The 12526-nt window shown below is 39.9% G+C and overlaps 1 protein-coding gene across 2 annotated transcripts in view; it reads left to right on the forward strand.

The window, feature by feature from the left end:
* Positions 1-12526, forward strand: part of Atp8b1 (ATPase phospholipid transporting 8B1) — an 84762-nt gene that overhangs the window by 45317 nt on the left and 26919 nt on the right. For both annotated transcript variants that reach the window (XM_019209219.2, XM_010635450.3), the window contains exons 7-15: positions 361-433; positions 533-603; positions 3658-3740; positions 3850-4008; positions 4179-4267; positions 6058-6248; positions 9274-9482; positions 10835-10878; positions 11527-11683. In XM_019209219.2, the coding sequence (XP_019064764.1) occupies positions 361-433; positions 533-603; positions 3658-3740; positions 3850-4008; positions 4179-4267; positions 6058-6248; positions 9274-9482; positions 10835-10878; positions 11527-11683 (1076 nt within the window). The remainder of the gene's footprint in view (positions 1-360; positions 434-532; positions 604-3657; positions 3741-3849; positions 4009-4178; positions 4268-6057; positions 6249-9273; positions 9483-10834; positions 10879-11526; positions 11684-12526) is intronic.

Genomic DNA, 12526 nt, shown 5'->3' on the forward strand with positions numbered 1-12526 from the left:
AGGAAGTTATAATGTGTTTTTGTCCTGGGCACTAAGCAAGTTGTGGATGGCTGAGAAGGAAGAGGAGATTGAAGGGAAGCAAGACATTAGCAAAATCAAAGGGAGTGACACCATCTTCTTGTCACACATCAGAATGGCACCAGTGACTTCTGTACATGAGGATGGGTAGAAAGAACACATCAAAGCCGTCACTCTGCTGCTGCCTCCTGCACATGTGGTCATATCATTAAAAGGGTGGACTTTTAGTAAACATTTCCCCTGTGATTTACACATTTTCCAGAATCTTTCACATCCAGAAAGAATGATAATTCCCCTGCTTAAAACTTAAAACCCAGTGAACTCATTATTTGTAATATTTAGGTTCAAAATTACCAAGTGGAAAGACATTCAAGTTGGAGATGTCCTTCGTCTGAAGAAAAATGATTTCATTCCTGTAAGTGAAAGCATTCTGTCTTTCCCATTCCTATCCTCCTGGCCTGTACTTGATCACCCTGCAGGATTCTGTGTCACAGTTGTCTTTTGTTTTGAACAGGCTGACATTCTGTTGCTATCCAGCTCTGAGCCTAATAGCCTCTGCTATGTGGAAACAGCTGAGCTCGACGGGTGAGTGTGTCTCAGGTGGGCCCACTTCAGCATTGGTATTGCAGGGATGTGTGCTCCCCTGGTGTCTGTGTGCTCTGGGCACGAAACCTCAAGACCCAGCCTTGCCTCTGCTACTTGCTGGCAGTCTGACAGTGTCCTGAGTAAACTGGCCTCTTTTTCCTCCAATATAGATGGTTGCCTTGCTGGATTTTGGTCTGGCTTTAGCCTCACAGGTTTCTATCCTTGCATTCCTCCCTTTTGAAGTGGGTATACCAGGGCCATTGTATGTCCACAGTGTTTAACTTTTTCTGATTTTTATAGGGACTTCCAGCTAAAAGTTTGCCTTAAAACTCAGAGTGCACTTTGGATTTGGACTTTTCAGCAGTGCTGAAACTGTTAGGACTTTGGCAACTCTTAGAGATGGACTAAATGCTTTTTTCATAAAGGGATGCACATGAAACTTTTAGGAGCCAGAGGTGGAGTGTTATGATTTAGATCTAGTTGTTCCCCCAAGCCACATGTTCTAGTAGGTGGGTCATCTGGGAGGTGATTGGATCATGGAGCTTGATAATCATCGGTGAATTAGTCCACTGATGAGTTTATAGCTGATTTGCTGTTAGGAAGTAGGATCTGATCAGAAGAAATGGGACGGTAGGGGTGGTGCCTAGAAGGACTTACCTCTTCCCATTCCTCCCTGCTCCCTGTTCTCTCTGCTTCCTGCTGCCATCCCATGAGCAGTTCCTCTGCCATCCCCTCTGTTGTGCTGCCCTGCCTTGGAGCCAGCTGACTAGAGACTGAAACTGCTAGACTGTGAGCCAAAACAAACCAAAGAAAACCTCTCCTTTATATTCTAGGTATCAGGTATTGTGTCACGGTGATCTAAGACAGATCACCGTGACACAATACGCACACCCACAAGTTAAAGGAGGAGAGGTTTACTTTGGCTTACAGTCTGTAGGGTGGCATGGTAGAGGGGATGGCAGAGGATGGCTGCTCATGGCATGGCAGCAGAAAGCAGAGAGCATGTGTAGGGAGGAGCAGGGAAGAGATAAATACTTCCAGACCATATGCCCAGGCCCCAGTGACCCACCTCTTCCAACCAGATCCCCTCTCCTAAAAGCAAGTCTGCTACAAATTTATCAGTAGACTAATTCACTCATGGTTATCAACTCCATGATGCAATCACCCGCTAAATGCCCCACCTATGAGGGCATGAGGCTTTGTGGAGACATCTAAATCTAAACCATGGCCTCCAGAAGACTTGTGTGCATCCCTTTTTTTTTCTTTTTCTTTTTATTGAGTTTATTGGTACAACCTAGGTCTACAATACAGTTACATTCATTACTGGGACCCTGTACCTTCACACGACAGTTCTTGGTTCTCATTTTTTCCCCTATACAAGGCATTTAGTCCATCTCTAAGACTTGCCAAAGTCCTAACAGTTTCAGCATTGCTGAAAAATCCAAGTCCAAACTCTCCTCTGAGATTTGTAGCATCTCTCAGAGTTCTTAATCCTTGCCTTTCCCAACCCCTCAGGGAAGGTAAAAGCCCATATGGGAAATAGATGCTCGGCCCTTTAGAAACTGCTAAGGAGTGTCTAGAACAGGAATAATGATAGGTATTATCTGATTCAGAGAAGAGAATAGAGTTTTTAAGTCTTTACTGGTAAGCAATTTTAAATTTTCCCTTTGTTGGTTTTAGCTATTCTACCAAAAACTTAAAAGAGAATAAAGTTCTGGTTTTGACCAATTTTCCGTACGTTTATTGACTCCTTACAAGATTGCAGGCCATTATGTTTAGCTCATTTTTAACACCCAGGGAGTTAGCTCAGTGGTGTGGCACCTGCCTGGCAAGCACAAGGTCCTGGGTTCAATTCCTGTTACAAAAAAAAAAAAAAAAAGATTTTTAAAAACTCAAGGAGATGAGCATTATTATTGCCCATGTATTGCCCTTGAGGAAACCAAGGCCCAGGGAGATGAAGTAGCCTGCTCATGGTCACAGAGTAAGCGGTAATAGGGATCCTGCTCCCCATGCTCCTTGTTCCTCCCATTCCACAGCTGCACTCACTACTACAGAGAGCTAAAATTATGTGAGTGAAAACCTAGGCCTTTCCTTGCTGTCAATGAGTCAGCTGACAATTCAATCACAGATAGGCAATAAATATTAATCTCACTGGTGAGATATTCTAAAGGCTTATGAAGATATGAAATCTTAACAGGCCCTGCCAGAACAGAGTGGTGGAGATGGGAACTGTTGGTTAGTTCCCTGACAGGTGGCGATTCCTGAGTGGGTATCTGCGAGGTCTGTGAGGGGCTGTCCACGGTGACCAGGCAGCCTTGCTCTCAAGAGTACGCATCCTGGCCTGTCCCCATGTGTCCATGCACAGTGACCTTCCCTTGCACTAGGCTTGGAACAGCCCAAGTATTGGGGGTGAGGCTGCCACTCCCTTTCCCAATTCCAATTATTCATTCTAGAAAAGAAGTCAGCAGAATTTAAACAGAATACCTACAAAAAGGTTTTTTGTCCCCCTTCCTTTTTTAAATTAGTATGTTTACAATAAATAGTAAATGCATCCATTATGGGGAATCGGTACATATAGAAAAATTGTTTCAATCATCTTAGTGTGCTGAAATATTAGAAGCTACATTTTCAAACAGCAGTTTGGTTAACAGGTAAGAAGAAAGAGATGAGAAATTAAGGAGAAGGATTAACTTCTCATTTGTGGGTGTCTTGTCCTAAGTGTCACAATAGCAAACAGCAAAAGTGACCAGCATTTCCCAGGTCAAGGATTTTTCTCTAGTTTACAGGATAACCTCATCCAAACTTAGAGTTTCAAGATAGACAAAAAATATAAAAATAGAACAAGTTAAGGGCTGAGGATATTGCTCAGTGGTAGAGCACTTGCCTAACATGTGTAAGACTCATTTCAATCTCCAGAACTGAAAACAACAAAGAACAACCTAATGATTTAGCCTTCAGTATCTAGGTATACTTAATGTTACCTTGTATGTGCTATTTATGTTTCACTTTGAAGTATAAAATGTGTTCATGTAATTATTTTTCCCCTCCCTTTAGAGAAACCAATTTAAAATTCAAAATGGCACTTGAAATCACAGACCAATATCTTCAAAGAGAGGATAACTTGGCAGCATTTGATGGTTTGTACAAAACACAACTTATTTTAAACTTTAGTTGCTTTAGTCCATTAATTAAAGCCAGAAAATCCTTCCTATGTGATTAATAATATAAATCCTATATTTCCTAAAGGTTTTATTGAATGTGAAGAACCCAACAACCGACTAGATAAGTTTACAGGAACACTATTTTGGAGAAATAAAAGTTTTCCTTTGGATGCTGATAAAATTCTGTTACGTGGTTGTGTAATTAGGAACACCGATATCTGCCATGGATTAGTCATTTTTGCAGGTACTTTGAAATTTTCTTAGGAAATTAATCTGCTATGAGCTCTTAAGATTTAAAAGAAAAAATTGCTTTTCTGTCCTTTTTTCATCAAAACCAAAGGAAGAGTAATTATATTGACATGCTAGTTAATTGATTTACCCAATTGTTGATCATATTGAATTTTCCATTTTTAGGTGCTGACACTAAGATAATGAAGAATAGTGGGAAAACCAGATTTAAAAGAACTAAAATTGATTATTTGATGAACTACATGGTTTACACGGTATTTATTTTCCATTTCAGTAGATGAGAAGATGGACTATTGTCTTTTGCTGTAATTTTGTTATAGATTTCTCTGGTGCAAAAAAATATTACTTCTTCAGATGGGGTAGAAAAATCTCAGGCAAACTTAGGGAAGCTAGTCTCCTAAAGGCAGAGGTTTTATTGCTATCAGTTTCCCATATGGGAGGTCCTCTTAAAAACAATTTTTTGGTCCAACATATATTGTATAAATTTAAATATAAGGCAAGACTAAAAGTAAGGTATGTCAAGCATCTTTAGGCCACACCCAGGTTCAGTGATGGACTAGGAGGACCCATAGGATTTATGGTACAGTTGCAATCATGGCTGTGATTTATTATAGCAAACTGATACAAATCAAGATGAGCAGAAAGACTCATAAAGCAAAGTCCAGAGGAAATAGGCACAAGCTTCCAGTGAGTCCTTTCCCAGTGCAGTCAACATCCAACAGGCATTTAATTCCCCCCAGCAATGACTGTGACAGCACATGTGAAATGTTATCTTCTAAGGAAGCTCATTAGACTCTTGCCCAGGAGTTTTAACTGGGGACTGGCCATATAGGCACCACTGACTAGGGTGCACAAAAAAATTCAAGGCTTCCTGAAGGAATGCAGGTCGCCAGCACAAACCATGCTGCCTGCACGCTAGGCACAGGGAACTGTTCTTATCAGGGAACAAGAAATAAGGAATCAGAAAACTCTCCTAAAATTAAAGTTTCCAGATGCCAACCGAAGGCCAACCTTGGAAGAAGGCAGTCTCAGTTCTGCTGTGTTATCTTTTTTTTTTTAATGGCGAGCCCATATATTAAACATCTCCAACTTCTTAATGAGAATTATTTCTCAATTTTTTAGTTCCATTTGAATATATAATCTCTCAGGGACTTATAATAAGCGAAATGCTTTATTATATATACATATTAAAAGTCACATAAAGGTAATATATTAATTTAAGGAAAACTTTTTCTTCTGCTCTTATATTTCATGAGAAATCTCCTTGAACTTGATATGTCCATCTTCACAGTCACTGTGGTGATCATGACTAGACCCTCACAGCCCACCGTTTCTCCTCTGTGCCAAGTCGTTCTGACACATAGCACTTGTGAAACATGTGTCCAAAAATTTAGTTTTGTCTCTGGAAATTTTATTTCCACTTCCAAATAATATACACAAGTACAACTGGGACAGTTGGCTTTTTAATTTGTTCCATAAGTATATAGTCTTCATTTCCACCACTTGGGGCTTACTGTATTGCTTCTCAAGTGATCTTATTTACAATGCCATGTAGTTCTTATGATATTGTATCTTCAGTAATAATTACCCAAGTGTGTGTGATGGTTTTATTTAAAAGAAATAATTTCCATTCAATAGTTTTTACAAGCAGCCCAGTTTAGCATAGTTTGAAGTTGTTTCCTGCTAGGGAAAGCTACCTTTCCAAATGACATGTTATTTTTCAAGGTAAAAACAATGAGCAAATACCCTGTAACAGGAAAGTCTTTAAGGATTTGAATGTAAGATACTATCTTCTTTATTAAAAGGTAATTCTGGGAGGAAAATCTCACCATACATGTATAATATAGAATAAACTAATCAGTCGTAACCATCAAATAGACTTCCAAAGCATTCTTATGCTACTGTTGTAAGTACATTCATTTTATGGACTATTAAATGATCATAAACAACCATAAAGTATTAAATAAGGTTAATTAGCATCAGTGCAATGCACAAGGTTAGAAATTCTTCCTTGGAATACATGTCAATGCTTCCTGTCTTGTAGATCTTTGTTGTCCTCATCCTGCTTTCTGCTGGCCTTGCCATTGGCCACGCTTATTGGGAAGCCCAAGTTGGCAATTACTCTTGGTATCTCTATGATGGAAAAAATGCCACCCCCTCCTACCGTGGATTCCTGAATTTCTGGGGCTATCTCATCGTTCTGAACACCATGGTACCCATATCTCTCTATGTCAGGTAAGGCTGTCCTCTTCGTTTTTTTTTTTTTTTGGTACCGGGATTGAACTCAGGTCCTTGCGCTTGCAAAGCTGGCCACCTAACCAATGAGCTAAATCCCCGGCCCCTAGGCTGTCCTCTTCTTGACCTCTTGCATTCAGGGAAGATTATGGTATCTTGTCCCAGTTTAGCACCTTCCTGTCTAGCAGTAATTGTTTCAAAGGTAAAAAGGAACAAGTAAGAAAATAACTTCTATTTCAAAACTGAAGGTAAGCCAGAGGATGAAAATGAACTTTTGAGTATCTACTCTGTGCCAGGCACCTGCTGTTTCGTCTCTTTGAAGATAAGGCCCTGGTGTTCAGAGGTCAAAGACCACAATCATTTACTTGGTAAGATTTCTTCTTAGTGTGTTCCAAGTCCCAGTCATCAAAATAAGCCAGGGAGAAGGTCAAGATTGACAATGTCATGGAAAAATTTACTTTTGCTCTTTAGGATCCTTCCTATCCTCTTAGCTGAGCCTAGCTTCTTACCATCTGACACGCCTATGTTTGCTTGTCACAGTTATGGCCTTTGTGCCTCTTCCTCCTGGTGGGAAGGTCCCTGCCTTCCTCTGGTCTCTCACAAGGTTCTGATATTCATCTCATTGTTAATCTCAGATACAACAGAGGATCAAGGACATATCTCTGACAAGTGTCAATCACCTTGTTTGATGATATTTCTTCCTTTTTATCTTGTTAAGAGTTCATTGTCACAGGCCAATTGGATTTCAGGCCTTTCAGGGAGGAACTGTGTCTTGGAATATACTTTGTAGTCAAAGGCAGTACTTAGTTCCAGTAAATAATAGTCCAGAGGTACATGGGATCTCCCCACACACACTCCAGTAATTACACACACCTGTAATTAGAAGCTTTTCTTTTAATTTTATTATATGTACATTTGTTTTGTTTTTAATTTTATTACATGTAGTTACTGTTGTTCTATTGATGGGAAATAAGTCCTGGGGCAGCCATCTCTCTCAAAGGTACTTTAAAGACTAAAAAAAGACTAAAATGAGTGTTACTCTCATTAAGAAAACTATCACACAGATTATTTTGTATAAAAACTATAAATGTATGCTATAAAATAAACTATACTGTATGGAATTTGGGATTAAAAAAGTTATAGCACATGATTAATGCAGTTCTTTTATGTCTCTTGGATATTAATAAAGGTTTTTTTTAAAGCATAAGTCATATTAAATCATTCTACAGAATATCTCTGCCTTGTCTTCCACCCTGTGAGCGCTTTCTATCTCATTCAGAATAAAATCATCAGGACACAGTATCACTTCCAAGATCTAGCAGGATCTGCCTACCTCTCTAAGCCCTGTGCCACTACAGGTCCCTTGATGTTCCTTCTTCCTGAAACATTCTTCCTTAGATAGCTGTATCCTGCTATTTCATTTTCTCCAGGCCTTTGCTCAGATGTCACCTTATCACCCTGTCTGTCCCAAGTCACCTGATCTTAACCATTGTTTCTCTGCCCTCTTGGTCTCCATCTCTGCTTTGAATTTCTGCAGAGAACTTTTAGCACCCAATAGAACTTGTATTTACTGGAGTTTTTAATTTAGTAACCATTACTACAAGATACCCTACTTAATGGCAAGGATTTCATCCATCTTGTTTATTCACATATACTCTGTACTTGCTACGGTGTTTGGTGTTTGGTACATAGTAGGACTTATTTATGAAAGGTAGAGAGGGAAGGCAAGTCATTTTCTGTCTTTTTAACCTGTTTTATAAAAGCATCCAGTGCCTACTTGACAATTTCTACATAAGTAAATAGCATCCTTATTACTGAAATATTCTCTATTGGTTTGGATTGTTCTTTTGGTACTGGGGGTCAAACCCAGGGACTCACATAAGCCAGGCAAGTGCTGCACCACTGAGCTACATCACCAGACCCTTATAGTTTTAAAATTGATATTTCTTATAATGTCTTCTTCTGGACATTCTATAAACTTTTAAGATAGAAAAATTATATATACTTTTTCCACAATGAGGGGTAACAGTTTAGGGGTTATTTGCCCAAAGACCATTGCCCTTTTGAGAACATCTGGCAGTCTGTCTACTAGTGTGCCCTCATCTCCTTGGGAGCGAAGATCAACACAATCATCCCAGTTGTCCCTGAGTGCAAGAGGGAACAAGAGGGAAGAAAAGATGGTCATGCCTGTTGCACTGTCTGCATGGCCACCTTGTTGCCCATTACTTTGGGCTGTGATATGAACAGGGAACTCCATGGCTTGACGTGTAAGAGCAAGAGGAAAGTCACATTGAGCAAGTTGCTTTGAAGAGCACTATTATTCTAAAACCATCCTGACTCTGAAGCTGGAGTATGATGTGTTTGGTCAGGAGAGCCCAGAGGCTGAGCATATGGGCCACAGCATGGCTTATGTCCTAGAAGATGTAAAAGTGCAGGTTTTTTTGTTTTGATTAATATAATGTAATAGCTTAAACCAAGAGACTTTTTTGGGAGGTGGTGCAATGAGACAGGTATTGTTGTGTAGCCCAGGCTGGCCTCAAACTTACGATCTTTCCACCTTAGCCTCCCGAGTGCGGGGATTATAGGCAAGTACCACTACACCTGGCATTAAACCAAGTAATTTCTAGACAACAGAAATACGTAGCTCACTGTTCAGGAGGCTGGGAAATCTAAGGTCGAAGGCCTGCATATTTGGTGTCTGGTGAACACTTACTCCCTGCTTTCTAGGTGGAGAATTCTTTCTGAATCTTCACGTGGCAAAAGGGGCAAACAACCTCCATCAGGCCTCTTTCATAAGGATGCTAACACCACTCACGGGGGTTCTGTTCTAGGACCTAACTACTTCTGAGGCAGGTGGCAGCACCACTGAGCTAAACCCTGAGCCCTCTAACTACTTCTGAAAGGCCCAACTGTTGCGCTGGAAGTTAGGTTTCAACAAATGGGTTTTGGTGAGCACAAATGAGGATAAAATACACTGCCACTCATATCTAAGTGCTCCATATGGGATAATCTTTTGTCTTCATAGTGTGGAAATAATTCGCCTTGGACAGAGTCACTTCATTAACTGGGACCTGCAGATGTACTACTGTGAGAAGGACACACCTGCAAAAGCTAGGACCACCACACTAAATGAGCAGCTTGGGCAGATCCATTACATCTTCTCTGATAAGACGGGAACACTCACACAAAATATCATGACCTTTAAAAAGTGCTGCATCAATGGGCAAATCTACGGTGAGTGTGAGTACATGAGAGCGAAAAGGCAAACCTTGTCCCTTTCACAAGTGGACTGCAAGCTTGGATAATCTTTTCCATGAAATAATTTCTGAGATGTGTTTTCATTGACTAGACTCATATATTTAATATAAAGGTATGGCTGGCTGTTGAATTAGGGTAGAAGAATTGTTCCCCTGGTGCTACCTGGAGCTGAGCCTGCCTTCCAAGAATGTCTAGTGCCCCACTGGGCGGAAGCCCTGCTGCTGAGGGCAATTCCCAGCCGAGCTGTAAAGGAGCACTGTGAACGTGGTGGGAAGACCTGCATAACAAAATTAACAGTCAGAAATAGGCACACCTCTCGCTACTGAAAAATTGAATTACCATATGTTCTAGCAACTCTAATTGTAGGAGTATACTGTACTCAAAGAACTAAAAATGAGGATCCCAAAGGATAGTTACAGCCATGTTCACAGCAGTATCGTTCACAATAGCCAAAAGGTGGAAATAACCAAATGTCTAAGAAGAGATGACCAGATAAGCAAAATATGGTACACACAAACAAAGGAATCTTATTCAACCTTAAAAGAAAGACAGTTCTGACCCATGCTATAACATAGATGAACCCTCAGGTTAATAACCCAATCATAAAGGTTTCAATTATACAAGATAAAAACAGTTCTGGGTGTAGATGCTAGTGATAGTTTCACAACCATGTGAATGCACTTCATGCTGCTGGACTGTACACTTAAAAATGACTGCAATAGTAAAGTTTGTATTTTTTGTGATTCACCACAATTTTTTAAAAAGTTGATTTCCATTCTAATTTTCTGAAACATGGCTTATGCTTACAAATAATACTAAAACTAATACTGTATTGAAATAGAATGCTGTATCTTTTAAATAAAGACAACATTTTTAAAAAAATAAAGGATACTTGCATATTCTTTCCACTTAAAGAAAACTTTATTCTCTGAATGTGTTTTCACATCAGTGAGGAAGATGGATCCTGGGGTGGAAGAAGTAGTCCCAGGAGTGGTGGCAGTCCCTTCTAGGAGAGTCAGGAAAGCATTTGAAAGCCCTCGATTCAGGTCCCAGTGGAGTACAGGGGACAGGCACCAGTATTTGAACGTGTAGACCAAGGGACAGCAAATGTTTTCTGTGAAGAGCCAGATTGTTTAGCCTCTGCAGGTGATGTACGGTCTCTATCAAACATTATTTTTCCCAACTCTTGAAAAATGTGAAAACCAGGTTAACTCCAGAATCATCCAAATACAGGCTATGAGACCCACACTGCCACCTAGTATGGAAAGTCAGGCTGGAGGACCTCTGGACATAGGTGAATACTCAATTTGTTTTGTCTTGTTTCTCAGGAGACTATCGAGATGCTTCTCAACACAGTCACAGCAAAATAGAGGTGAGTTATTCCACTTAAGGGACTTTTTGGGATATGTATTAATTTCCTAGAGCTGTCTTAACAAATTACTGCAAACTGAGTGGTTTAAAACAGCAGAAATTTGTTCTACTATTTCTGTAGAGGCCAGAAGCCTGCAATCAAGTGTCAGCAGAGTTGTGCTTACTCTGAAAGTTCCAGGGAAGCATCCTGTCTGTCTCCTCCTAGTTACTGGTGGCTGCCAGCAATCCTTGGTGTTCTCTGGCTTATTATAAGGCTCCAATCTCTGCCTCTGTTGTCACATGGTGTTTTCCCTATGTCTTTGTCTCTGTGTCCAAATTTCTCTATCTTATAAGGAGCCCTGGCCTCCAGCCTAATCCATTATGACCTCATCTTGATTGTATCTGCAAGGACCCTATTTCCAAGTAAGGTCATTTTCATAGGACCTGGGGATTAGAACTTCAGTGTATCTGTTGGGAGACACAATTCAACTCACTGCAGGATGTTCTGCCATAAGACAGGTGTAAGCCTCTTAACATTTTAGTCAAGAATGTTCTCAAATCTTAAAATGAGTTTTGCATGGTTAAAAACTTCAAAAGGGAGGTTCATTCATATCAGTTGTTAATACAGAAATATTTTTTTAAAATGTATTTCCTTCTCCACTTCTTTCAGCAAGTTGATTTTAGCTGGAATACATTTGCTGATGGGAAGCTTGTATTTTATGACCATTATCTTATCGAGCAAATCCAATCAGGGAAGGAACCAGAAATCCGGCAGTTCTTCTTCTTGCTTGCAGTCTGCCACACAGTCATGGTGGACCGGACTGATGGTGAGTGTTTCTCTGGCATTGCAGACCTCAAAGGCCAGCTTTTTAGTTTGCAGGGGACTCCTGCTTATGACTCAGATGCACATCAAATAGTAGGCATGCTAAGTCTGTGTCACACTCACTCAAGTTTGAGTATTTGTGAGCACCTGCACCTATTTGGTACATGGAGTGACAAAGCCTAAAACTGATTTAGAGCTGTAGCCCTGGTTTTATCACTTTGCAAATGCAAATGTATCATTAAAAAAAAGGTTGGCTCTTGAATTATCAGAGAAGACTAAAACTTTCTACTCTATGATACTTTATTGAAAATGTAAAAATCAGGCCTTATGTACATCACAGGTGGACTTTAAACTTAATCTTTTGTACAGTGATTTCAGAGATTTGCTTTTATTGCTTCAATTCAGATATGCTCTGCTGGAAATTGTATCAGCTAAAGCCTAGGTCTCTGTAAGCTGCCTTTCTCATTTGAAGGGGCATAATTAATGTGAATTTGCATGGGAACAAGCAATGCTGACATTTAGGTTCCTGGGTAGAATTTTTAAATCCAATTTGTACCAGCTATGTTACTGCAAATTCATCTACGTCTATATCAATGAAAACTAGTCCTTTTTTCACATATAGGCATAGTGAATTATATAGGTACACATGCGCATTGTAGAAAGAGCCAAGGGAATTCTTTTGATATAGCTATAATTAAACAGAGACTACAAATACTCAGTTCCTTCACCCACTTCATTCCATTATTTACTGTTCTTGTTTGCTTTTATGGTCCTGGGGATTGAACCAAGGGCCTTTGCACTGAGCTACAATCCCAGACCTGTTTTTTTTTTTTTTTTTTTTTTTTTT

This window comes from Fukomys damarensis, unplaced genomic scaffold (genome assembly GCF_012274545.1).
Source record: "Fukomys damarensis isolate Sample0158 unplaced genomic scaffold, DMR_v1.0_HiC HiC_scaffold_30, whole genome shotgun sequence".
Lineage (NCBI taxonomy): Eukaryota > Metazoa > Chordata > Mammalia > Rodentia > Bathyergidae > Fukomys > Fukomys damarensis.